At 40.4% G+C, this 25,967-nt stretch overlaps 1 protein-coding gene across 1 annotated transcript in view; it reads left to right on the top strand.

Annotated features, from left to right (window-relative positions):
• Positions 1-25,967, top strand: part of lhfpl7 (LHFPL tetraspan subfamily member 7) — a 206,780-nt gene that overhangs the window by 63,365 nt on the left and 117,448 nt on the right. The window contains exon 2 of the mRNA XM_074671464.1: positions 5,878-6,016. Within this exon, the coding sequence (XP_074527565.1) occupies positions 5,878-6,016 (139 nt within the window). The remainder of the gene's footprint in view (positions 1-5,877; positions 6,017-25,967) is intronic.

Below are 25,967 nucleotides of genomic sequence, written 5' to 3'. Positions count from 1 at the left end.
TATAGTGAGCTACTTGAGTTTAATGCAGCACTGTACACAAAATACAGCAGTTGGATTTTATCATGAATCAATATAAGTGTTAGGATTTTAACCCCCCCTCTGCTTTTGTAAGATGCATCCCTTTAGGACCAGGAAGGCAAAATTGATTACCTCCACCAAGGAGGTTATGTTTTTGGGAGAATTTGTTTGTCTGTGAACAACATAACTCAAAAAGTAACTAACGGATCTTGATGAAATTTTCAGGAAATATTCAAAATGGGATGAGGAAGAAGTAATGAAATTTTGGAGGTGATCTGGACCACCGTCTGATTCCAGGATTATTTTAAAGGATTCTTTATCATTGTGAGATAGGGCTATTTTCACCATATGTGTATAAAACCGCACGATAAATGGTTGGATTGCTTTGCAAAACAATGCAAGACAAGGTCACCATCATTTCTGACAGATGTAAAAGTACGATCCAGATCCTGAAAATATTCTAGATACTAAGATCTGGAATATGAAATATGTACGGGGTCATCATCATTTTCAACACTGTCAGGAAACAAATTATCGCACAAACCTGCAACTACAAATTGTAGCAGACAGTCTGCTGAAAGGGAGTATAACATTAAAGTAGGACTTAAGTGTTGCATGACTATCACAATATGCTTGGTGGAGGTCTGCGCTCTCTGAGTCCTTTTCTAGTTTGTTTTGAAATAAAACTCTTGATTTTGACTGTTAAAGGACTCAAAAAGATGACTGACCTGACTCATGAGGACAAGTGAAACATAAAAGAGATTAAATTAAAGTTCTTGTGAATCATAATGCAATAAGATTTCCATCTGCATGGTTTGGTATAATTCTGCTTTCTCTTCCATTTGTAGATTATAACCGTCAATGTGCCTTTTTGCAAGGCACTTGGCCTTGACAGCACTCGGGGAGTTGATCTGTCACCCAGATGTGACTGTGGTTGAATGTGCTGCTTTTGTATGAGAGCCCTTTGTGAGGCAAAACACACACAGGTTGGACAAATCTGTAGAAATAAAGGTCAAAAGAATAATAATCATCATTGCCACCAACATCGCAGCACTTTAGATTTCCCTGCTCCCCACTCTGCCTTTCTGCCAAACACCCAGAACAAGCTAATTAAATTTTCTGTCAGGCATGGAAATCACTGCTGCTTTCATCCTTCCTCCATTCATGTCAGTCACATCAGGGACATGAGTAATGACACGTGTTTCAGGGCTGTAATTCTCCTGTGCATGTCAGACGTGTCTCTCCCATCGCCCCCGCCAGCATACGACACACTGATGTGATGCTGTTCACTGACTGTGTTAGCGTTGCCCGTGATAGTTTAGTTTTAAAAGTTTCCAGGTGCTCCAACTTGGTGATGGGAAGTGAAACTAAAGTTTTTTCGTGGCATAAAATCCAACATGGTAGTTATTGTGTCATGAATGATTAAACTATTTTATCTTTAATGTCAGTATTCCTTACACTGTAGCAATGTCAAATACTTTATATGTTCATCTGAGAGAACAACTCTTTGTTAGGCCATGGAGGTGAGGGTACAGAGGGAGTTTTTGTCCTGACACCAGTAGGTAAAGCCTACTTTCTTCTTCTAGTTGGCCTACATCATAGTGATTAATGCGGTACACCTTGCTAGTACCAGGTTGGACCCCCTTTTGCCTTCAGAGCTGCCTTAATCCTTGGTGGCATAGATTCAACAAGGTACTGGAAACATTCCTCAGAGAGTTTGGTCCATATTGACATGATAGCATCACACAGTTGCTGCAGATTTGTCGGCTGAACATCCATGATGCAAATCTCCTGTTCCACCACATCCCAAAGGTGCTCTATTGGATTGAGATCTGGGGACTGTGGAGGACATTTGAGTACAGGGAACTCATTGTCATGTTGAAGAAACCAGTTTGAGATGATTCCAGCTTTATGACATGGAGCGTTATCCTGCTGGAAGTAGCCATCAGAAGATGGGTACACTGTGCGCATAAAGAGTTGGACATGGTCAGCAACAATACTCAGGTAGGCTGTGGACTTTAAACCATGCTCAGTTGGTACTAAGGGGTCCAAAGTGAGCCAAGAAAATATCCCCCACACCATTACACCAGCAGCAGCCTGAACCGCTGATACAAGGCAGGATGGATCCATGCTTTCATGTTGTTGACGCCAAATTCTGAGCCTACCATCTGACTGTGGAGCAGAAATCCAGACTCATCAGACCAGACAACGTTTTTCCAATCTTCTATTGTCCAGTTTTGGTGTTGCTGTGTGAATTGTAGCCTCAGTTTCCTGTTCTTAGCTGACAGGAGGGTCACCCGGTGTGGTCTTCTGCTGCTGTAGCCCATCTGCCTCAAGGCTGGACGTGTTGTGTGTTCAGAGATGCTCTTCTGCAGACCTCGGTTGTAACCAGTGGTTATTTGAGTTACTGTTGTCTTTCTATCAGCTCCAACCAGTCTGTCCATTCTCCTCTGACCTCTGGCATCAACAAGGCATTTTGGCCCACAGAACTGCCGCTCACTGGATATTTTCTCTTTTTGGGACCATTCTCTGTAAACCCTAGAGATGGTTGTGGGTTAAAATCCCAGTAGATCAGCAGTTTCTGAAATACTCAGACCAGCCCGTCTGGCACCAATAACCATGCCACGTTCAAAGTCTCTTAAATCATCTTTCTTCTCCATTCTGATGCTCAGTTTGAACTGCAGCAGATTGTCTTGACCGTGTCTACATGCCTAAATGCATTGAGTTGCTGCCATGTGATTGGCTGATTAGAAATTTGCGTTAACAAGCAGTTGGACAGGTGTGCCTGATAAAGTGGCCAGTGAGTGTGTTTAAAAGTCTCTGAGGTCACAGCCCAAACAGAGGTGTGCTATCAACAAACTTGATGATGTCTGAGTTGAAAGTGGTCACACAGTCGTGTTTGTTCAGGTCAGCAGCACAGGCTCAGAGCGTCACTGTGGGGTGCCCGAGTGTAAAGGATGTGGAAGGAAGATGGGTCCACCCTTTGAGAGGTTATAGACATCAAACAAGATCAAGAAAACACAATGGATGGACTGAAAAAAACTCACCCCAACCAGCCTTAGTCACTTCTTCACAGTATGGCTTTGCTTTTAGGCTCACAATCATCTCTGAACGGGGATTTTCTCAGGCGTCACACTGAACACAGCAGAGCCAGTCAAAACACAAATAAATAATAACTTCCTCAAGAGCAAAGGGTTCAGACATCCTGGCTTCTCACAAATTTACCACTCTGAATAAAGAAGGAACCTGTATTTGTGTGTGTGTGTGTGTGTGTGTGTGTGTGTGTGTGTGTGTGTGTGTGTGTGTGTGTGTGTGTGTGTGTGTGTGTGTAAGATTAAGCGCAGGTGTAATGAATGAGGACAGTGCTCTGTTTTTTGGCCGTGGAGCGTTGTTTTCCAGCTGAGAGAGCCATTAACCTGTGAGGAGGATTGAATTTGAGGTTACACAAGCTGACCTGACCAAAGCGCAGACTTTTGGCTTCAGGGAGTTTCGTGGAGTGTAACCATGAATCACAAGTCTCTGACAGGGATCTAAACATTAGCACAGTGCTTTTTGGCTACGTGACAGAAAAAGTGGCCTCCTGCAGAAAGAGAATTCATCCTCAGCTTTTAGTATTTGTGGCTCAGACTCTGGGCCAAAGACTGTTTTAAAAGTGGATGATATTTCAACCCCCCAAAAGTGAAGCCAAAACGTTGAGAGCTCTGCTTTATGACTGGCTACAGTTCAGGACAACTGATGAGTCATACATCAAAGGTTCAAACCAAGACCCACACAAACACATTTTCTTATTGTATATCTCACATAAAGAGGCACCGCAGCCCTTGTTGCAGCGGTTTCTGGTTTGACTCCTGGCCTCCATCATTAGCTGCATGTCTCAGCTCTCTCTGTACTGCTCAAGTCTCCTGTCTCTCTTCAGCTCTCCTATAAATAAAGGCAAACATGCGCCCAAACCAAAAATGAATACAAGAAGATGAGTTTGATTGAGCGCTGTAAAAAGAGGGAGAAAATGCCACAGTGGACAGCTTTGTAACCAAAAGCAACTCCCGTGATTGATTAGTGGAGCAGAAAAGAAACAGTGGCAGTCTTTTAGGGATTGGTCAGGATTTTCAAATCATTAAATACTAATGTTGTTTAAAAGCAAATGTTTATCATGATTTATCAGAATATGTTCCAATTTAAAATAGAAAAGCACTCAGAGAGCTCAAACCTCCACCAAGCATATTGTGATTGTCACAAAACACTTAAGTCCTACTTTAATGTTATACTCCCTTTTAGCAGTTTGGTGTTAGTTGCAGGTTTGTATGATAATTTGTTACCTGACAGTGTTGAAAATTATGATGACCCAGTACATATTTCATATTCAAGATCTTCATATCCAGAATATCCTTAGGATCTGGATCGTACATTTACAACTGTCAGAAATTATGGTGACTTTGTCTTGTATTGTTTTGCGAAGCAATCTGACCATTTATGGTGGAGTTGTATACACATATGGTGAAAACGACCCTATCTCACAATGATAAAGAATTCTTTAAAAAAAAAACTGGATCCAGACGGTGATCCAGATCACCTTCAAAATTTAATCACTTCTTCCTTGTCCCATTTTGAACATTTCCTGAAAATTACATCAAGATCTGTCCATTACTTTTTGAGTTATGTTGTTCACAGACAAACAAACTTTTTCCAAAAACATAACCTCTTTCGCAGAGATTTTTTAAATCATTTTTACAGGTGCCTGGTTGTATTACAGCACTCTTTCCAGGTGTCTGTAGTGCTGCCAAAATTGCTTTGTTAACTACATTAAAAAATGGAAGAAGAAGAAGGACGACTGCAAAGATAACAAAAGAAGAAGACACATTACAGAAAGTTGCACAGTCAACTGAACACCAAATAGATTTCAGTGACTGTGTGGGAAAATACATTGGTGCCTTGACAAAGAATTTCATTTCATTCTGGGATGGAGCTCAAAGCTCAAATTACTCAAATTAATCAATATTCCCCATCGAAATGAACTGAAATGCCAGTAATTGCTCCTGGACCCCCAAAACTCACTGTAATTTTTTTGTTTCATGTTTTTAAATAAAAAATGTCCTTATGAATAATGAATATTGTATTAAAAAACACAATATAATGGGATGTCCTTCAATAAACTGGTTTTATTAAGTACAGTGTTCAGCATTTATCTTGGAAATCAGGTCTTAAAGATGCTGACACAGTTTGAGGATAAAGGCTGAACTGAATAACTGCACTTTTATTTGCGTTTTCAATAAAAACCTGTCCAACAAGCTCTGTTTCATCCTTCTTTTCAGAAGGTTGTTAAATAGCGCCATTGTTCACCCAGTTGCACCTTTTTCTGGGCGTTTCCTTTGAATAAGTGTTAATGCTTCCACTGTGAGCTAACAACTTAAAGTGAATGAATGGGACACGGGATGCTGGGTGGATGTTGCTGCGTTCACTGCGGTGTTTGCTGTGCCAGCTGCGGTATCTGAAGCTGTCTCATAACTGAATTTTAGCTCTCAACTCAAGTAAAAATCAGCTGAGAGACGGTTCATATCTTGAAAACCCATTAGTAGGGAAACTCGTAAGTCAAGGTACCACTGTACTTTAGCTTCAAATGCCCATCTGTGGGGTCTTCATCTCACTCTGAAAGTTAAGTTCATGTTTTGATTTGTGGAAAGGGTCTTGGCTAAATACTTCCACCAGCAAACTCTAGCTTCACTTCTGTACAACGAGAAAAGGGTGGGGACTCACAGTTAACCTTTATATATCCAGTTAGTGGTGTAAACTGGACTGGTTAAGTGTTCATTAATGTTAAATAAATCCAGTTAAATCTCATATTTCTGTGTTTTTGTTCCTCAGACCAGTGCGGTGCTGTGTTCAGGAGGCTGTGCTCTGCTGGCTGTCAGCTCCCTGCTGGCCATCATCACCATCTTCCTGCCCAGCGGAGGATGTGAGAGGAGGATCTGCACCCTGGCCGGATACATGCAGATGGCATCAGGTTGGTCCAGAAAAGAAAACACACAGAGACAAACTGCTCACTGAAATCCTATTCAAATCTTTCGACTTGCTAAGTGCTGCGTCTTTGTGAGATTCATTTTCCCAGCCTGTAGTATCCTTCTCCTGCTTCTCGGCTTAAAGACGTCCTTCACTTTCCCATCATTCACCATTAGAGCCACTCTGCTGCGAGCACTGATAGAGCTTCTGTTACCACTGCTGCAAAAAATCAGGCTGACTTTGTTGTCCATCAGTCACAAAAAACAAAAAGGAACAAAAGAAACAACTCGAGGACAGCCGCTGCTAGGCAACCGGAGTGTGCGTAGCTTTTGTGGAGGTGAAGCAGTGAGGACAGATTTAAAGGCTGCTGTAAAAAGACAATTATACCTCCTTAACACAGGTCATTGGTTCAGGGCTACATGTGACTTTTCAGGCTGTTTTTTTTCACTCAAACAGGGAGGTAGGCTCGTAAACAAAGTGAGGTCGTGTCAGCCGTTGAGCTTTAAAAACCCATAACATAGCACGGCTCATGTCATCGCTCAGTGCGGGCCTTCAACCTGTGCAGTGAGGCATATTAACGCTATAAATGTTATTTCTGTTGTTTTATGAGGAGACACAGCTCTTGTGCCTGTTTGGTACAGAAACATACTAATTTGAAGGAAATTATCTTTTTGCATTTAGTGCTGTGATACTGTAAAAAACAGGCACTGACTGAGCTCTTGCTGCATGCTAACACTGGGTCAGAGTAAAGGATACAATGGAGTTACAGATACATGTAAAACTTCTGCCGTTCCAATCAGCTTCAGCTTCTTTTTTGTGTATGGTCTAGGGCTGCGACTCATGATTATTTTAGTAATCGATTACTCTGACGATTATTTTTTACGATTAATTGATGAATCGTCAGAGTAGTCGATTACTTCTCAATGAATCGGGAAAAAAAGGATGAGAATGCGTGGTAGTAAAATCAAAACCAAACATGTATTGTTATCTAAGCTGATGACTATGGTTTCCTTAATGATTTATACAAAGAAATAGCATATTTGAACATAGTTTAAGCTAGGGTTGAACAATTAATCAAATTTAAACCGACATCGCAATGTAATAGAATGCAATTTTCAAAGGCTGCAATTAAAAAAAAGAAGAATTTTAAAGTGCATTTCCATTCATTTGTGTTTTGTCACTGATGAGAGATCAGTAAGAATTTTATACAATTGATATTACAATTTATGTTCACACAGTGTTTCTTTTTGATAAAAAAAGTGCATTCCACATGTTGACATATTTCAGCGGCTCAGCCAGAGATTTGGTCTTATTTGCATTTCTGCACTTTATTTTGTGTGAGATTTATAAAAGAGAGGATTAATGATAATTTTATTACACGTCTATAAGGCTTGAAGTTAAATCTGTCAGTCAATTTTCTACTGTGATTGTGATAGTTAAATCTAGATACGTAATTTGTATCAATTGATGCATCAAATTATCTCATTTTATCATGACATGTAGGCCTGGCCTACAGGAAAGACTTGTTTAAATGTTGACAGTATTCTTTGTTGTGTTGGTCATACTATAGAATGGTTTATTGCTTGTGTTCAGTGAATAATGTAGAAGATAAACACCCCCCAAAACCTTGCATGCTAAATCAGAATATTAAAGAAAAAATTGCAATTGGATTATTTTCCAAAATTGTTCAGCCCTAGTTTAAGCTGTCCTAATGTTTTATAAAGTATAAAAACTGAAATTAATGTACTGTCACTTAAAGAATCAACAGTTTGGGCAAAATAACAGAAAGTATATCATGTCATCAGATTAAGAACTTAGTAGGCCAAAAAGGCAAATAAATAAAAATGTGTCCTCCCTCAGCCCTACCACTATCTGTAGCAGCTAACGCTAATACTAGCGCTAGTTTAATGAACTCCTCATGGTTTTCAAACGGGGTAACGATTTAATAAAAAAGATAAAATTAGTCCTATAAGACATACCATGCATTTCACAACAAATAGAAAGGAGTGTATGTGGGATTTTGTAGCTCCTCACCTCTCTGCTGAGCTCCCGAGCTCGTCATCGATGAGCCCAACATGTTTGTGTTTTCAGTGCTGGGTCATTGAATTCGTACTGCCGTGTCATCCGAGGTCATTTTTGTTGCAATTAACTTGCTGTGTGCTTTTACTCAGCGTGAAATATTCCCAAACTCTGGAGTTTTTTAGACAAACGGCTTCTGCAGCTCTCCAGCCATTATTCGTGTGTTTACTTGTTTCCCTCACCTGCCGGCTCAGCTTCTCCTCCACCACGCTGATCTGTTTACATGTGCTGCATACAGCCCCGCAGCCCAGGTAGTCTACACTCCAGTCCAGTAGGTGGCGGTAATGCACCTTCAGCTAGTTGCCAACCGCTAAATAGGCCAACAAAAAATAAAGAAGACAAATAAATTGAAGAGAAACTACAGTATTGATGCAGCACAGTGCATCGATTATAGAAGAATGTTTCGACGCTTTTACTAATCGATTCGACGTCCCAGCCCTAGTATGGTCCATGGTACGACAGAGTATGTATTGAGATATTTTAAAATCCTCTGCAGAAGCAGCCTCTCCTGAAGCTTCACCCACTCGTCTGTTTTCATTTTAATGTAGTTACTCTGAAGCCTCTTCAACCGCCCTCTCTGCTCCTCAGGGTGACTGATCCACAAACCTTAAATCGTTATTTTTCCCTCTCATTTATTTAGCAGCAGCAGTAATTATCTCGCCTTATGAATCCTTGAGAATATTGAGTGGTGTATTTAAATCCCTGCATGTGGCATTTAACCAAGTGTAATTAAAGGCTGGAGTCATTGGGCAGGTTAAATCTTAAGTGACAAACCTGGAGCTTGTGCTTAAAGTGGCGCCTGCTGCTTACAGTCAGAGTCTCATTGAGTCGTTCTCCGTGACTCTAGATACAGACTGATTTTACTTTAGGAGCATAAGACAGATGAGACCTCTCATGGATGAGTGTGTGCCCGACATGCCAACATTTTTGTTAAATGAGGATGTGCAAGGAGCAGCTCTTTGTTCAGTTTCCAGGTCGACATTTGTCTCAATAAACGGAGGTTTCACAGAGAACCACAGGGCCCTGAGGTGGGGAGATCAGAGGAGTGTTTGTTTTCTCTACACTGGGAGGATAAGTGTGTCAAAGTGTGTGTGTGTTCGAACAGCGGGCTGATAAACTGAAATAAAAAGATAAAGAATGATGTTCAGTGCTGTATTCAAAGGTGTGAATGGCAGGAATGAACCACAGAGTGACCCTGCAGATGGAAACTAGAAGCGTTGTCTGCTCTGTGTTTTCCTGTGTGATTGCAGGCTGATGGAGTTGATGTAAATGTATTTTTTTGAGGTGTTACTCTGTTCTTAAATCTGGGAGTCATCACAACAACAAAGGAAGGAGCAAAATTCCAAAAATACTCTTCTTTAAATCATAGCTGATTATGCTTTTCACTGAAAATTTCAACTCACTACTTACACATCTTTTCCAGTAACATTGAAACCAAGAGTTTATGTTTTTCTGTGGGTAGCTAAACTTTAAAAAAGGCTCCTAAGATGAGTGCCAAGTCAAAAATAGTCTACAGCAGTGTGTATGTTAGTATTTGACAATGATTGGCCTTAATAGTTTCGGAACTATTAAAAGCCAAAGAAGGGATATTGCATATTTTTAGGCTCAATATTGTCCTTCTGGTACCCCTGTGGTGGCTTTACTTGATTTGCAGCTCATAAAACTCACAATTTTTCTCCCTGTGGTGTTTTAGGAAATCCTTATTTTAGCCTCCATCTGACACTTTGTTTTAGCTAATACAAGCCAATTAAGTTTGTCTGCAACACATGTTGATGTGGAGTTTATCAGAGCATCAGCTGTTTAAAAAAAGAAAAAGAAACTTAACATAATATGTGATGAGTTAAACTCTTGCACTGGCTAAAGAGTTGATTCCTGTGGTTGGCCCTGATCTCTAGATCTAACCTAAGGTCTGACATGCTCCAATGTATCATCCTCTTCAGTAAGGAGAGTTTAGAGCTGCGTGAACCTTAAAGTGGAGGGGACTGACTGTTAAATAGTAACACGCTAGTTGTTGTGAAGTTCCATCTGTCTTCGGTGTGTGACGTGCATATACACGTTTAAAACATGGGGAAACATAGCACCCCCTCTTTAAAGAGCAAGACAGGCTTTGACTGGAGTTTTCTGTCTGTGTGTTTTATCTAATGAGAATCTGAATTACGCGCAAATATGTTGTCTTGTTGTCACATACATGATTCATCACAAAGGTTGAGCTTTAAACACGTTTTCTGAATGTGGTGGTCATATCTTAGGGGCCATTCACACGACAACACTTTTAGGGTGAAAACACAAAAGTTTTGTTGCGTTTCGGCCTCGCGTTTACACAGAAATGGCATTTTTAAACCATCTAAAATGCAAACTTTTGAAAAGAGTGGAATTTTTCTGAAACACTGCTGACACCGTTGATGTGCAAACAGTATTCTGGCATTTTCAGTGGAGCTGGGTGAGAAAAATAATATATATGTTTTTTTTCTTTTGGGAGTCTAATCACTTCTTGACTCTACCTCCTGACATATTTTACGATCCCCCCCAAAAAATACACAAGAACGGCAGCTGTCAATCATCGTTAAACGTTAAGTAAAGCCTTGTGATATCTTTAAATTACCACAAAAATCAGACATGAGAAACGTTCCTACAAAGTGTATTTATTTTTCAAAGTTTAATCACAGCCCATCTGGAATGGCTGGAAAGCCGGATTTTTTAACCTATACTGCAACCAGCCACCAGGGGGAGCAGTTTTTGTCACTTCACTTCGAGTGAAGCAAGATGACGACCATTTTTTGTCGCGAACTACCGTGTTGTAATACGGTACATCAGATGATCAGCTTAACTCTACCTCAGCGAAGATCTACCAAAAGCGGCTTCTGGACAAGACAGTTATAGCACCACCTACAGGCCTGGCATGCTTACTACAGCGATTTCAGTCCCTCAGAGTTTCCGTGTAAATGCAGATTTTTTTTCACTGCTTTTTTTGGAATGAAACGTTGTGTTAACAGGGCTTTATTCATTGACCTCTGACCTCTTCAGCTCCAACACACTGAAACACTTCAGAGTAGAAAACACACACAGCAACAGCCGACGTTTGCACCAGCACAGCATCAAACAGAGTCTGAATCACCGTCTCCTCTAATATGTCATCATTTACATCCCGCCTCCACAACACCTCACTAACTGTTTCTATTAACAGCAACACCTGCTGGATCACGCCTGATATTACTCAGCTGGAAGGTGAAGACACAAACCAACAGTGTTTGTGTGCTCATGTCAACATTTCTGGCATGTCCTGCTCTATAAACACACACAGCCCGAGGCTCAGCCAAACCAGGAAAAACCTTTTTTCAAGGTAAACGTGCCTCTCTCTTCTTCTCCGCCGTGTGCTCCCATGGGTGGCGTCCAGAATTAGACGTGAACTTGCTCACCCTCCTCTAGCTCGGCTCAGCGCTCCATCCAGCGGTTCAGCCGCCGAGCGCTGCCTCCATCAATGTTTTACGCCCTGAGAGAAGGAGAGGGAGGCAGAACATTTGTGTGTGCTCAAGCGGGGAGCTTTTTCTCCTGTCATGCATATTTCATCGGCCTGTTCGTCTTAGTGGTCAGGATCCAACGGATTGGACGGCTCGTTGTTAGGGCGGTGAATGTGTGTGTGTAGAACGAAAGTGAGCAATCAAGGAGGAGTCACACACTTTGTAAGGAACAGAAACACGTCGAATGAAAATGCAGTTTGATTCAATGCACATGAGGGACAGAAAAAGTCACACATTTTATTTCTGTGTCTGCAGCCTTCAGCTTCTGGTATTTCACTGAGTTTTCCTCGTATCTACCTGCTGTGAGAGGAGGCTGAACGCTACATTTGGGTTACTTCGTGGTACATCGCTCACACTGATCCTCTCAGTGCAGTTATCTGTTCAGAGCTCAGGACATGTCACAGTCGGCTGAGTGTACGAGCACATGCTGCACATACATGCTCCACCTTGGCTGTTTTCCTGCAGGGTTACAGCCACATTTAACACATGGAAATCATCTTCATGTGCTTAGAAGAAATGTGAGAATGAGAGTTTATTTGCTGCATTGATTGCCTGTTGTTTTTGCTTTTTATCGATTCGTCTGCCAGTGAGAAATATTTTTAAAAAGAGTTTGTGTGAAAATGTTTCTTTGGGAGTTGCCTGGGTTTAGGACTTGAAAGAGAAACGCCTGAAGCTGTGTTTCTCAGCTCTTAAAAGAAATATGAACCACACTGTTTTTTTTTCTTAAGTGTGCAGTGGGAGTTGTTTGTGTTGTTTGTGGTTTATTTCATTGTTACACGGAGAGATAAAAAGGCAGATATGATGCAGTGAATTCTCTTTGAAATCTGAGAGCTGAATGTGGCTGCACTGTTTGGAAACACTTTCGAAAAATAAAAGGAATAGAAAACTAAAATGTCCAGGAGTGTTTTCGTTTGATACTGAGGTATCCAGAAATATTTCATGTGTAGCAGCATTATTATTTTTTTTCCCATGGTCCCTTGCAGAGTCACTGGGACAGCTGGAGACCCTGAGTGCGGTTTGAAGTCAAAACAGTTGATTTTTTGTTTGTCAGCTGTCCAGGAAAACAAAAATCTAAATTAGGAGCCCAAAGTGACACTGTCACATATTTCAAATAAAGGAGCAAACTGTCTTATGAAAGCGGCCAAAATCAACAAACATTTGACACATTTTCTTAGATCGTGTTTTACTTTCCCTTTCTGTTTTATTCCGAAGCTGTGTCCGAAATGGCATACTAACATACTACATACTACATGGTCGTTGTGTATATACTGTATACTACATACTATAAGTATGATTAGAGTGCCAACCGTTTACACTGTAGTATACTACTCGGTTTCCCATGATGCATTTCAAAACCTCCGACGACAAAAATTGGAAGCACACATAAGTCTATGGAAGCACACCAGGCTATCAAATATCTCAGTTGATTCACCATATTTGAAAGTTTTATGAACATTTTAGGCGAGAAAGTCATCACGTAGAATACCAAAATGTGGTCATTTGGGCCACAAAACGCACGGATACAAATTTAATTTCGACATTTCGGACATTCTGTTAAGTGCGCCAATATGCTATCGAAGAAACTTCCGGTCAGCTACAAAACAAGAGCCTAATTTACAAAAGCTTTAAAGAACTTAAAGGAGATAAACGGGTGCTTTTATTTTGAAGACAGGAAGTTCGCTAGTGGATGATTTTTAGCTAACACAGGTCTCAAGACAAAAAAAAAATTAAAAAATCTTCAAAAAATTAAAAAATGTTTACTGCTCGCAGACACCGAAGAGGATCCGTCCGTCGCCTCAGGCACTTTATTTCTTTGTACTTACGTTTAGATTTCCCTGTAGAGCTAAGTCCACTTTAGTTGCTTCTCATCTTGTCATCTCATTCTGTATTTACGTTTATAAATACGGGGCTCGCAATGCATTATGGGGCGTGTCAGTGCGACTAGTATGCCCACCTCCCATACTTAAAATTTTTACCTATATAGTATACATCCGGGAATTTCTTGGGCACACAATCTTTTCATACTATTTAATGTGAACGCACTAAATACTATTTTTGACGTCACACTTAGTATGAGTAGTATGTTAGTATGCCATTTCGGACACAGCCCTGGTGTTTTTATCATTCTTCTTCTTCTTCTTCTTCTTGTTAATTATTATTATTAATATTATTATAGAAAAGCAATTCGAGAGCGCAGACCTCCACCAGGTATGTTGTGATTGCTCGTCTTGGACAGTCTCTTCTGCCTCTACCTCTGACTTGCTTTTGAACATGTACAGCCTGATTGTGTCGTCCTCTGCAGCCGTGTTTCTGAGCATGCTTACGAGTTACTGTGGTAGCACGACACTCTATTTATGTTAGCGCGCCACACATAAGATATTTCATTTAAACTTAAAAAGACACAAACCATAACTGACCATTTCAAGAAAGGCTGGTCCAAAACCTCATCTGATCAATCGTTTATATAATACAGTAAGTAATTAAGACTAGGGATGCACTGATCCGATCCTGGTATCGGTGCCAATCCATCCCCTCAAAGCTGGATCAGGTATCGGTGGGAAAGGATCAGTCTAAACTTGACACTAGGGCTAAACTATGATTTAGTCTACAAGGTATAAAATTTTACAATCAAACATTTCTTTCTGAAGCATTTTTTTTTACTAGCTGCTGTTAAAGATTTAAACACTTAAAGTTTTAATAAATATTAACTTCAGTAATTCCATATGTACTCATTTCTGTCTTTTACTCCAAACATTACCAGTTTTATCCCACAGTAGAGCATGCAGGTTATTATTTAACACTGGTATCAGATCAGGATCGGTATCAGTCGATACCCAAAGCCCAGGTATCAGTATCGGTATCCGGACCAGAAAAGTTGGATCAGTGCATCCCTAATTAAGACTAAGAACGTGTTATTTAGACAAACAGTGGACTGTGTAACTGATTTTAAAGGGTTTTGATTAGTCACCTTTAAGTAAAGAAGTTTGTCTTATTAACAGTAGTTTGGGTCCTGGATTTCTCTCTGCATCTGATCCTAGCTCAATCCCAACACCTGAGCCATTTTTTTGTAGTTTTAATTTAAGGATTGATCCAGATCTGGAAATCTAAAATTTGCTTCCTCTGATCTTGTGATGAATCATAAGTTGCTCATGAATATTTTGGAAATACCTCAAACCCTCATAATAACTAGCTCAGCTCTACTTCATGAAAACACATTATCACGTCATAGGATCTGATTTTAAATGTTTATTTATTTATTTATTTATTTTTTAAGGAAAAACTTGTTTTAAAAGGTTTGATCGAATCTGTAAGCTTTGGTATGATCAGATAACCTCCCAGCACCTTGGCCCGTGAGATAAATTGAATGCAATTTATAAGCAGTTATGAGTCAGTTGATTAATAGTCAAAGCCTTAATTTAAAGCACTCTTTGAAAAGTCCTTCAGTTTGTGAACAGGCAGCTTGAGTTGCTCATGGGCCCTTTAGAAACGAGCCTCTCCTTCCACCGTCAGTAACAACCAGCTCATTCTTCTGATATCTGCAGAGATCACAGGATTTAATTTCAGCCACAGGACTGGATTTAAATCAAAAGCGTGACACTTTGGCTCCTCCTGGCAGTGAGGGAGCACATTTTGCAGCCTCAGCAGAATGAATGAATGAAAAACGCCTCTGTGGAGGAACGTTCATATGACCAGATTTTGGCAGAAAATGGTTTTTAATTTTCAGCTACACTTGATCCAACCGCTGCTGCACGCTCTGAATATCTGCCTTTGAAGGCTCTCTCTGAAACTGTGCCGTCTTATCTGCATCCCATCATCCTTTAGTGTTTTTAGCCTGACCATGGCTGCTTGGGGAGGGGAAGCCACGGTGTGTTTTTCCTGTGTGCCTCCCTCACACACACACACACACACACACACACACACACACACACACACACACACACACACACACACACACACACACACACACACACACACACACACACACACACACACACACACACACACACACACTCTGACATCGTGTTGCATTGTGCTGATGTTGAGGAAGCCCGGCCTGCTGTGTCAGCGCTCCCCAGAGTAAAGCTTTATGCAGATGTGCTCTGAAGCATGGAGATGAAAACAGGAAGTATCTTTGATCAAAGCACCTGCTGTTATTTCAATGCTGCTGTCACCGGTGGTAACCATATGGTACCTGAGCCAGCTGTCAATCACCTCTTTGAAACAGATGAATACATTTTCCATATCAGGCTGACACACTCCGTCAGCACAACGTCTCCCTCCAACGATTGAAGAGCGTTCAGTGAAGTTTCCTCTTCTCCGTGTATTTGGAAGAAGATTGGATCGTCACTTCATGGGGCATCTTTTATCTGACCTGTTTGCTTGTAGAAAGTACAGAAGTAAAGCTTGAATAAATCAGGACTTTTTAAGAAACGGTTCCAAAAAGTTTGAGCGCACACAATGAAACAGATTGAGAAAAAATACCCCAGAAAAAGTCCAACCTGGCGTTATCAGACGCAGATTTAAGCAGTCAGGAGGGTTATGAGACTTTAAGTGCACCCTGCAGTTGTTTTGGAACTAATTATTCATGGTTTACTGTATGCCTGAAATGCAGGTCAACTCTCTTTTAGTGCAGCCAGCCACTCCACAGGCTGTAGCTCCAGTTTATGTCTGCTCCCATAACACTACAGTGCTCCATTACCAGATGGCTACAGATTCAGGATGCAACAATACAGCCACCCCAGAATAAATACACATCAGGTTTTTAGTTTGGTTCAGCTCTGACTGCCTGGGCCTTTGGAGTTTTTGTGTTGATCCATTTTCAGGCATTAAAGGCACATTTTAACCCTTTGATGCCAAAATTTGAGTTATCTTTGAATATATTATTATTCCTGTTTTTGCTTTGAAGCTAATGCTAAATTAAATAGGGATTGTTAATTCTGTCTAAAGCACATAACATAACGTATAACACATAATAAAACATGGATAATAATAATACAATTCATATAATGTTATGTAACATAATTTATGTAACGAAAAACAAGTGCTTGCAATAGTTTCTTAGGTAGATGTTGAATATGCACAGACCAGCATTGGGGAACCCATACACTTTTTGGGCTGCAGTCTGGATTAAAGCAGTATGATGCAAATTTGTGACACAGGAACAGCAGGGAGCTAAAAGAAGAAGGGTTGGTGTTAGATGAAGAAAATAAAGCAATTTTAACCAAAGAGTGATTAATTTATGGTCCAGACCACAGTTAGCTTTGCCAAGTGAGTTAGCATGATGATCTAGCCAGGTTTAAAGAAAGACACCGACAAAAAAATAACTTAAATAAACAGTTCTGGCAAAGTGGTTTACATTTCTTGCTCCATGTTGCTAGCCTCTGAGCAGGTAGCCCAAGTTTGACTCGGCCTCTTTTCCGTCAGCCATGACACACTCTCATCTTGTTTCCAGCTCTGTCCACTCTGTCTTCTCTGATTAATTATTAAAAATGAAAACTAACTTTAACTTCAACTGTTCTAATTCACCTTGTTGGTCTTGTTTTGTGGAACATCATCCAGCCTTTAATTAAGAGGGTTTTTTTTTCTAATTGTGCTGCACTCAGTAGCTCTGAAGCTAACAGTGCTACTGAGCACTTTCAGAGCCTCATGCTGTCATTGATATAACCACAGTGACCCCAACTATTGTGATGTTGCTCACAGTAATTGAATATTTACCCACTCATAGAAGGTGGATATATCTAAAAATAAGGATAAATGCATGTATTTAACCTTGGATTCCCTATTGAACAGTTCAGTATTGAAATGATATTTTTGTGGTCTCCAAAGTACAAATAGTGTCCTGTGGCGAGGTTGAGCGGTAAAGCAAATGGAGATTAAGTTGTCTGTGGGTTGTGTCTGGTTTGACTTGCATGTAATCAGCAGACTGTAGCAATGTGTAGAACCAGCACAGGTATGTTGATGTTAACCTGCAGGAGGAGCAATGAGTGGTCTTGCTAGCTATGCTAATGTTAGCCACATTGTTTACATACTTAGCTGTGTTTGATAAATTGTCTGTTAATCTGACTGTTTCCTTTCTTACTCTTAGACAGGTTGATCAATTACATGTATGTTTAAATGATTTAATTACAATTAAATGAAGAGAAAAGTAATTGCTTTGGAATATCTCTTCTTTTTTTTTTTTTTTTACAATGAAGACATGCACCCCTTGGTCTGTAGATCAGGATCCATGATCAGTACAGATCACAGCTGCACAAAATAAGCCACAGGATGCCACAGCTGTAAGTACACTGGGCACTGATGGGAATCTATGGGATGGTTTTTGTCTTTGGATGAGGCTAAAGTCAATATAGTACTTTAAATCTATTCAAATTCTGACATGTGAAGGAAGAGAGTTGCATCAACTCAGAAGAGGATCAGATATTTCTAAGCTGAAGGGGACAGGACTGGAGAGGCTCAGAGACGTGCTGATCAGAAGTCATCCACTGGTCAAAGATGGTTGAGAGTTTTTAAGCACTGCTTTTCATATTTGTGTGAAGATGTCAGTCTGACTTAGAGAGCAAACATCACTGCAGCATTGTTTGATTGTGTCTGCCATCCGTCAGCTCCTCCCTGCTGCCTCCAGGCTCACAGGGTAGCTGCTGCTGTCCAGTTCCCCACTTTTCTCTGTGATGGGAGCAGCTCCAGGTCAAGCGCTGTGCGATGTTTGGAATTGTTTTTGGAGTCTTTCACTTCAGCTCCGCCCTGCAGGCTGCTTCCTTTCCGTTTAATAAGCTGGAGTCTGCGAATATATGCAGTAAATCTATGCTTCTCTATGTGACCTGTCACTCCTCCATCTTCCTACCGATTCTCTTCATCTCTCATCCTTTCAACTCCTCTGCTTCTTGCAGAGTATTTCCTATAAGCACGTCTTCATCACAATCAGCACTCCGCGCCTCTTTTCTGCTTGTTTTCTGTCGATCACTGATATTTCATTCTGTTTCATCAGCCTGCTCAAGGCTCTCACGCACCTTTTAGAGTACGTTTTTGCAGCGGGAACTTGTTCACCCCCTTCGATCAAGGACAGAAAAAGTCGATTTCTAACTTTTTCACTCTGTTATGTCTGTGTGTGTGTGCGTGTGTGTGTGAGTGTGGGTTGACCCAGTTTAGATGCAGTGTGATGTTGACACTGTGACCTCTTCACCTGTGACTCACAGCGTGCTGACAATACACATTAATCACACGCGTCAGTCACAGTGTGTGCATGTATGTATGTGTGAGTGTCACTATCTGTATAATCAGAGCTGTATTCCACTCGCAATGTTGACAGTAATGTGATTGGTCACATCTCACCATCTGTGCCTCCTGCAAACACACACACACAGACACACACAGACACACACACACACTTGCATACACACAGAAATTGGAACATTTTTGGTGTTTGCGCGCCATACGAGCTAATATCATAAATTAAACAGATCTGGAGCAGATTTACATTCCATAATTGATATTTACTGGAGAAACTACACCACTGCTTCATCCACAAACTTGACAAAGCTTTCACAAACATGTTTGATTCATTTATTAATACATTTAGCTGCTATATTTCCTCATTTATCATTTTCCCCAGTGGTTAAACTACAAGCTTGATTCATTCTCCTTATGAATCAAAGCCTGTGTTAAGTTATTTGTTTGTGTTTGCTAAACTCACTCATTGGTCAAATGTAATGCCTACTGTAATTATGAGCTCGGCTCGGCGCGCTCTCCGTCACATTACCCACAAAAACCACAGTAACTGATCCACCAGCCAATTAAAGCCGGACTGTAATTAAGACTGAACTTTCATCCTGTCCAATATATCTGTCTTCTCTTCATTTCTTTGAGAGCTCCTCTTTGGACTTCATGCTGCAGCCGTCACAGATCAACACATTTTTCATCCATCTTTAATGCTGCTTTGAGAGTCTGCCTTCCTTCTCATCAGACGCTGGAAAACAGCAGAGAAGCATCCTCTAATATTAATGTGTTTACAGTAATAATAACTGTCTTGTCCGACTGTACGTCCTGGAGAGTATCTGATTATTTCTGCTTCTTCAAACATGCAAACACACTCTTTGAAAATGTCTGAGTCTATGAATCTGCCTCGCTGCATCACGTCACGCCAGCGAGCAACACATAACATGTTGACAGGGGAGAGGATGAAGATGGACGCAGCCAGATAAGAAAACAGAGGTGGAGGAAATGCAGCGCTTTATTTTTCTTCCTTTCTTGTTTGTTCTGTTGGACCGACTCAGTCTCTTCCCTCCTGTCAGAAGCAGAAGAATCATCGCCAAGTCCAAAACATGTCGGAGTGTTTCGTATTCCTTCCTTGTCTCCTTTCTCTTCCTGCTCCTTCGTCATCCTGCCATGAAAGCAGCGGCAAACACACACATACCCACACATCACTTAACACACAGACACACACTCAGAGAGTGTAGTGGCTATGCATATTACATGAGTCCTCCACCTCTGAGGGCCACTCTGTTTTTTTTTTCTTTTTTTCATTTTGTAACTTTGAGCAGAGATGATGAGGTTGAAGCCAGATCTTGCACTTAAGGGCTGTTTCCTACTTTACTGTGGAAACCAGAAGCAGCTGTTTATGAGAAACCTCTGACTTAAAAATGTTGTCTGGAGCAGTTTAAAACATCAGAATGTAATTCAGAACTATCTTTATTACAAACACTCAAAACCAGAAAGTTATAGAAATCCATTACCACTGATGCACTCGAGGGAAATTCACTGAAAATGGATTTCAGCTGCTAATGGTACCACAAATTATGCACCATTGGCCTTGCTAAATTTGCTGAAGGTCAAATTTACAAAGCATTTATATATATATATATATATATATATATATATATATATATATATATATATATATATATATATATATATATATATATATATGTGTATATATACATACACACACACACACACACAGTTTGTTCAGACTGTATGTTCTGAGGTTGAATCCCTTATTATTGTGAAAATGGTTTTTAAAGTATAATCCAAGGTAGGGTCTGCAGGAATTTTTGTTACTTGTTAGTAAACACAACATTCAAACTGAGCTCCATCTCCATGGCTCAGTGCCAGCGGCAGCGCACACCCACAGCTTTAGGCTAGCCTAGCAACCACCTGCAGCATTGTGTTTCTTCATGGGAGAGGCTCTAGAGCTGTGGACCTGACTTGGCATGTTAGCACAGGCTAATCACAGGTACCTGACACATACCTGCTAAGCCAGAAGCATCTTGCGTCGCTCTTAGCCCTGTGCTGCTCTTCAAGTGCCTGGAAGCAAGTGAAAGTCAAGCCAAGCTTCACTCTAGTTAAGGAAAAGGTTGATCTGTCCTGTGTTTGGTTTCACTTTGGTTGTGTTTGTCACTTGGATGCTGTGTCTACTATCCTAGCTGCTCAGGATAGCTTCTTCCACTTGCTAATCAACACACAAAATCACTTGTGTAGTGGATGTGGTGTAAGTGGCTGATGTAACCATGCTTACTCTCCACCCAGAAACAAACAAAACATCGACACACAGGCCGAGGAGGGGTTTCGAGGCAGACACTGACACTGACACACATGTATGGTTGCTCATGGGACATGATTGAGCAGGATTACTCACATGTGATGTGCATTTTTTGCAAAAATATGGCTCCTGATACAGTCTGTAGACATTTGCATCATCATCATTCAACCTTTTTTAAATGGTTTGGTGTTAAAAAAAATGAACTACGAGTCAACAGTTTTGGTGCATTTAACAAGTTGCATGAGTTTAGTGAATTAGACAATGTCTTTTTAGCTCATTTGCACAAGACTAACAATTTTTTTTCTGCAAAAAAAAACCCTGAAACAAAACCTTTTTTTTACTTACTTGAGAGTATATGCTATGTTGGAGGGATTTTTTTACAGCAAGCTCTTTTATCATATTCTTGTGAGCTCAAACAGAATCAAAACGTACTTTTAGATAAAATACAAATCTGTATATGCTTGTTTTCAGTAAACTGCCTTGGTCATGAAAAAGAAAGCAGATTAGACCTTGTCCTTCTGAGCATCACTTGTCTTTAACAGCTGTAGCTAGCTGCACTGAATGTACACAACACTTCATAAGCAACACTGAGACAACTCCACTCTCCACATGTGCAGCGATTATTTTTCTGAAGAGGATTATGTAAATCGACTGCAGAATGCGCCACATTGACACTTGCCAAAGAGCTCTGTTGTACTCAACCATAAGGAAAGCTAGCGCTAAATGAAAAATGAATTAAACGACTCACCAAGTTTTTTCTTCTCTCTTTGTCAACCTGTTGTTTCCTTCACATGTTATTCTTCTGTATTCTCTGGTTTAAGAAGTATCCTCTCCTCCTCTGTGAACATTTTGACGCCTCTTTCCCAATCACCTCTCACATTGTCCTGTTGTTGTTGGCTTTTCCAAACCCTGTTGGTCCAAAGAGTTGATCTGTGGGGAACACATAGTTTAAGAGCAGGAATAAAGAAGTGTTGAAATGAGAAAACAAAGTGCCAAACAAATAATGCCCTCAGACTCACACTGTTTATACTGATCAGCTGTTCCAGCTACAGGCTTTCTACATGGAACAGTAATATAAAAATATTGATTTATACATCACATTTCTAAAGCGCCTTTTTAATACTTCAATATGCTATGAGGAGGATATGTTGAGGACTGCCTTGCCACCTCCTGGTCTGGAGTCTCACGCACTCAGTGTCGAGATGACTTTGAGTGAGGTGTGTATTTGTTTTGGAATTAAAAAGAGATCAGATCGAAAAAAGTTTTCTTTGTTCAAGACAACTTTTTACTGGGTACAATGTGCCAAGGTAAGAAATTTATCAGTACAGTGGTCACGTTACGGTTTGAAACATGACCACTTGTAAACACTGTCAGTTTGTACGTAGTTTAGTTGTCGTCTATATTTAGCGCAGCTGGCAGTCCAGTGCTCTGAGACATGTTTGTAATGTGTAACGTTAGTGAATCTGGTCCTACTAGTCATCTCCCAATCAGAGCTAACGTAACCTCACTCTTCATTTTATTGATAGACTCTCAAGTTTGAACAGACCACTGCAGAATAACTGCTGACTGTGGGTTGGAATGGCAGCTTAGCCCCTGTGTTAGCCTTTAGCTTGGGCTCTCCCGCTCAGCTTTATCTGCTCTTCTGTCCTTTTTCGGTCCAACAGTTAGGCTCTAGTGTCCACTATCACTACAAAATTAACCCAAGAAATCATTTTCAGCAAAGAAAATCACAGATCTCTCTTCTTACTTCCAAACTTTTTCAGCCAGCGTGGTGTTGTCTTGAGAAGCTAGGAAGTACCATTGCAAAATAACCTGTCACCTGTAATATTAGTGCTGATAGTCTCATTTTAAAGTGTGGATTATGATCAGACATATATCTAGAAGGGAGACTTTTTCAAAATCACTTAGAAACTCCTCACAGCCACTTTAAAGATGCTGTAGGCAGACAATCAGAGAAAAAAGAACTAGGTTGGGAAGGTGAGGGCAGATTTCAGAGGGGAAAGGTTGGAGCATTAATGTTGTTTGGGTCACCCCAGGCTCAGTGTTTGGTCACAGGGACTTTCAGAAGGTAGGTGTTTCTTGACCTGAGGGATCTGGAAGGTGAGTTGTGTTTAAGGAGATCACAGAGGTAAAGAGGAGCTGGTTATGAAGGGCTTGGTAGGTGGTGAGCAGAACTTTGAGTTGGCTCCAGGTAACCAGTGAAGTTTACAGGGGACTGTAATCACTGATGTGATCTCTGGTTGGGATTCTGGTGAGGAGGTGGAAACTGGCTGCAGTTTATTTGGGGCTTTTGTGGCAGTGCCATAGAAATGATGTAATATAGTAATATAATATATAATCGGTCTATTTTAGTTGTTTTTTTTCCTGGAAACCCCGACCATGGACACTGAGAAACAGCATAGTTAGCTTCTTTTCATGTTTCCATCAGTAATGCTATATAATTATTAGAGCCTGACCAATATGGGATTTTTGGGGCCGATGTTGATATCGATACTGGGGTAAAAAATAAGCCGATATCCGATATATCGGCCGATATCCAATATATCGACTGACATCCGATATATGTGCTGATATATGTAATAAATTCATTGATATACACAGGATAAATACTGTATATGAACACAAATTTTGACTAGCTATTAAAAAGTTTCATCTGCCATTTAATGCATGGGACTAAACTAGATTTTAAGAAACAATGTCGCTGCTTTCAAAACATACAATAAATACAATTACAACAAAATACATTGAAACATTTTCAAAAATTATTTCAACCAGAACAATAACTGGTGAATTTATAAGCCCAGGTTAATCCTGCATAGCGTTATGAAGTGAGACGCTGGGTAGTAGCCTCATTTTAATTAACACACAGAAACAGGAGCGACAGAATCTCCGTGGGGCAAATTTTTTTATAATCGACTACATTTTGGCTGATATTGATTAATCGGTGACTGGCTATAATTGGCCGGATTAATCGGTTGGGCTCTAGTAATTATAATTAAACGTATTACCTTGTTGCTTTGTATCCTGTAAACAGTTGTCTTAAACAAAGAAAAGTAGAGTTTAAAGGATCTGCTTTCCAATCACTTGCTTTAAACCTACCAATACCTTTGCAAGAGTCATGTTGTTATGACAGGGGTTGAAAGTGTTCATGGGAAATGGAGTCTTTATCATGGCTGTAAGATGCAATAATTTACAGAGTGGGAAACAAGCAACAATCAACCTGTACCTTGCTTTGCTCACAATAAGTGGAAGACTTTTCAAAGCTGGCTATAGGTTTGTGTACCATTATCTGATCACGCATGCTTTTTGGCTGAAAAAAACTTCAAGACTTTTTGTTGGGTAGTCTTCAAGGCTAAATTTGACCTGGAGGCAGTCCGTTTTTAAGGTGGAGGTACCAGAACAATCAGAAACCTGATTTTTCACTTGTTCTCATACTGAGGTGTGTGCTCTATATGTGATCAGCTGTTTCGTAGCAGCTCTATGAGATCACTAGTTACTGTAATTCCAGGAAACTGACTCAGTTATGGTAAGAGTAACATACCCGTATGTGTGTGTCTGTGTGTGTGTGTGTGTCTCTTAGGAATTCCCACTCGTGCTGTTTGATATGAACAGCCAGGATGACTCATTGTTGTGTCTGTAGCTGTTGTATTGCATCTACTTTACTCCCCCACAATGAGCCCTCAGCTGTAAACACACACACACACACACACACACACACACACACACACACACACACACACACACACACACACACACACACACACACACACACACACACACACACACACACACACACACACAGACTTGAAGGATTGTTTGTGGGTCTCTTTCAGTCTCATTTCTCTTACACCGTTTTATCCTCTTCCCTCTCATGCGGTGATTGATCCTCAGCTCCGAGGCTCCTCTTGAGTGTGCAGTGATGAGTGAGAGCTTGTGCAGTGTTGTTGTGTTTTTTGTTTGTGCCATCTGTGTTGTTGGAATTAGTTTTTGCAGGCAATATGAAGGGTTGAGACCGCGGGTACTTGTCAGACACACGCACATATGATGATTGATTGGGCAATGCTGCTCAATTGCTATTGCTTTGCTTGTGTTTATGACTTTGTCATTTGCATGCAGTAAAATGTCTTCACTCTGCCAAGTCAATTAAGGATGTTGCATCAAAATACTGTATTTGGATGTGTAGGATATATCTGCTGACCAACATTTTGCGGATCCTGTCAGAAAAAAGGCATAGAAATGAATAACAAAGAGATTTCTGTCTGTACACCAGTCTGTTTAATAACTCTGACCTTTACAGGAGGGACGCACACGTTTAATTGGCTGAACAATAACGCTGTCAGCCTCACAAGTCAGCACCAGATTTACCAGTTGATTAAACAAATAAATAGTTATCTTATAATTGAAGGGCAAAAATTGCGGTCATATGTTGTCCCTTAGTTGTGATGCAGTCACCTGCCACCAGTTGGCGCTCTGGTTAGTGGCTACTGTCATAGGTGCTAGAAAACTCTGCTGCAAAGCACAGATCACAAAAGGCTTCTCACTGCCAGTATTTCCTGTACATTGGTTTAGAACAGGGGTCAGCAACCTGTACTTTAATAGGAGCCATTCTGCCTCAGCTCACCTGGATTTAAGTTGTTCTAGAGCCACAAAATATATCTACACAATAAAGACCATGAAGTGTATAAAATTCTATACATAGATATTTTAAATGAATACTTAATAAAACTTGGTTTAAAAATGTATTAAATTGTTCATGTTATGCCTCAGTTTTTTATTCTATATAAATTTGCAAAAATGTCAAAAAAAGTGTGAAATTTAAAAAA

Source organism: Halichoeres trimaculatus, unplaced genomic scaffold, assembly GCF_033239565.1.
Source record: "Halichoeres trimaculatus isolate MK-OKI-2021-1 unplaced genomic scaffold, fHalTri1.1 fHalTri1_scaffold_6, whole genome shotgun sequence".
NCBI classification, from domain to species: Eukaryota; Metazoa; Chordata; class Actinopteri; order Labriformes; family Labridae; genus Halichoeres; species Halichoeres trimaculatus.
The sequence above is the reverse complement of the archived record's forward strand: the minus strand, read 5'-3'. Positions and strand labels throughout refer to the sequence as shown.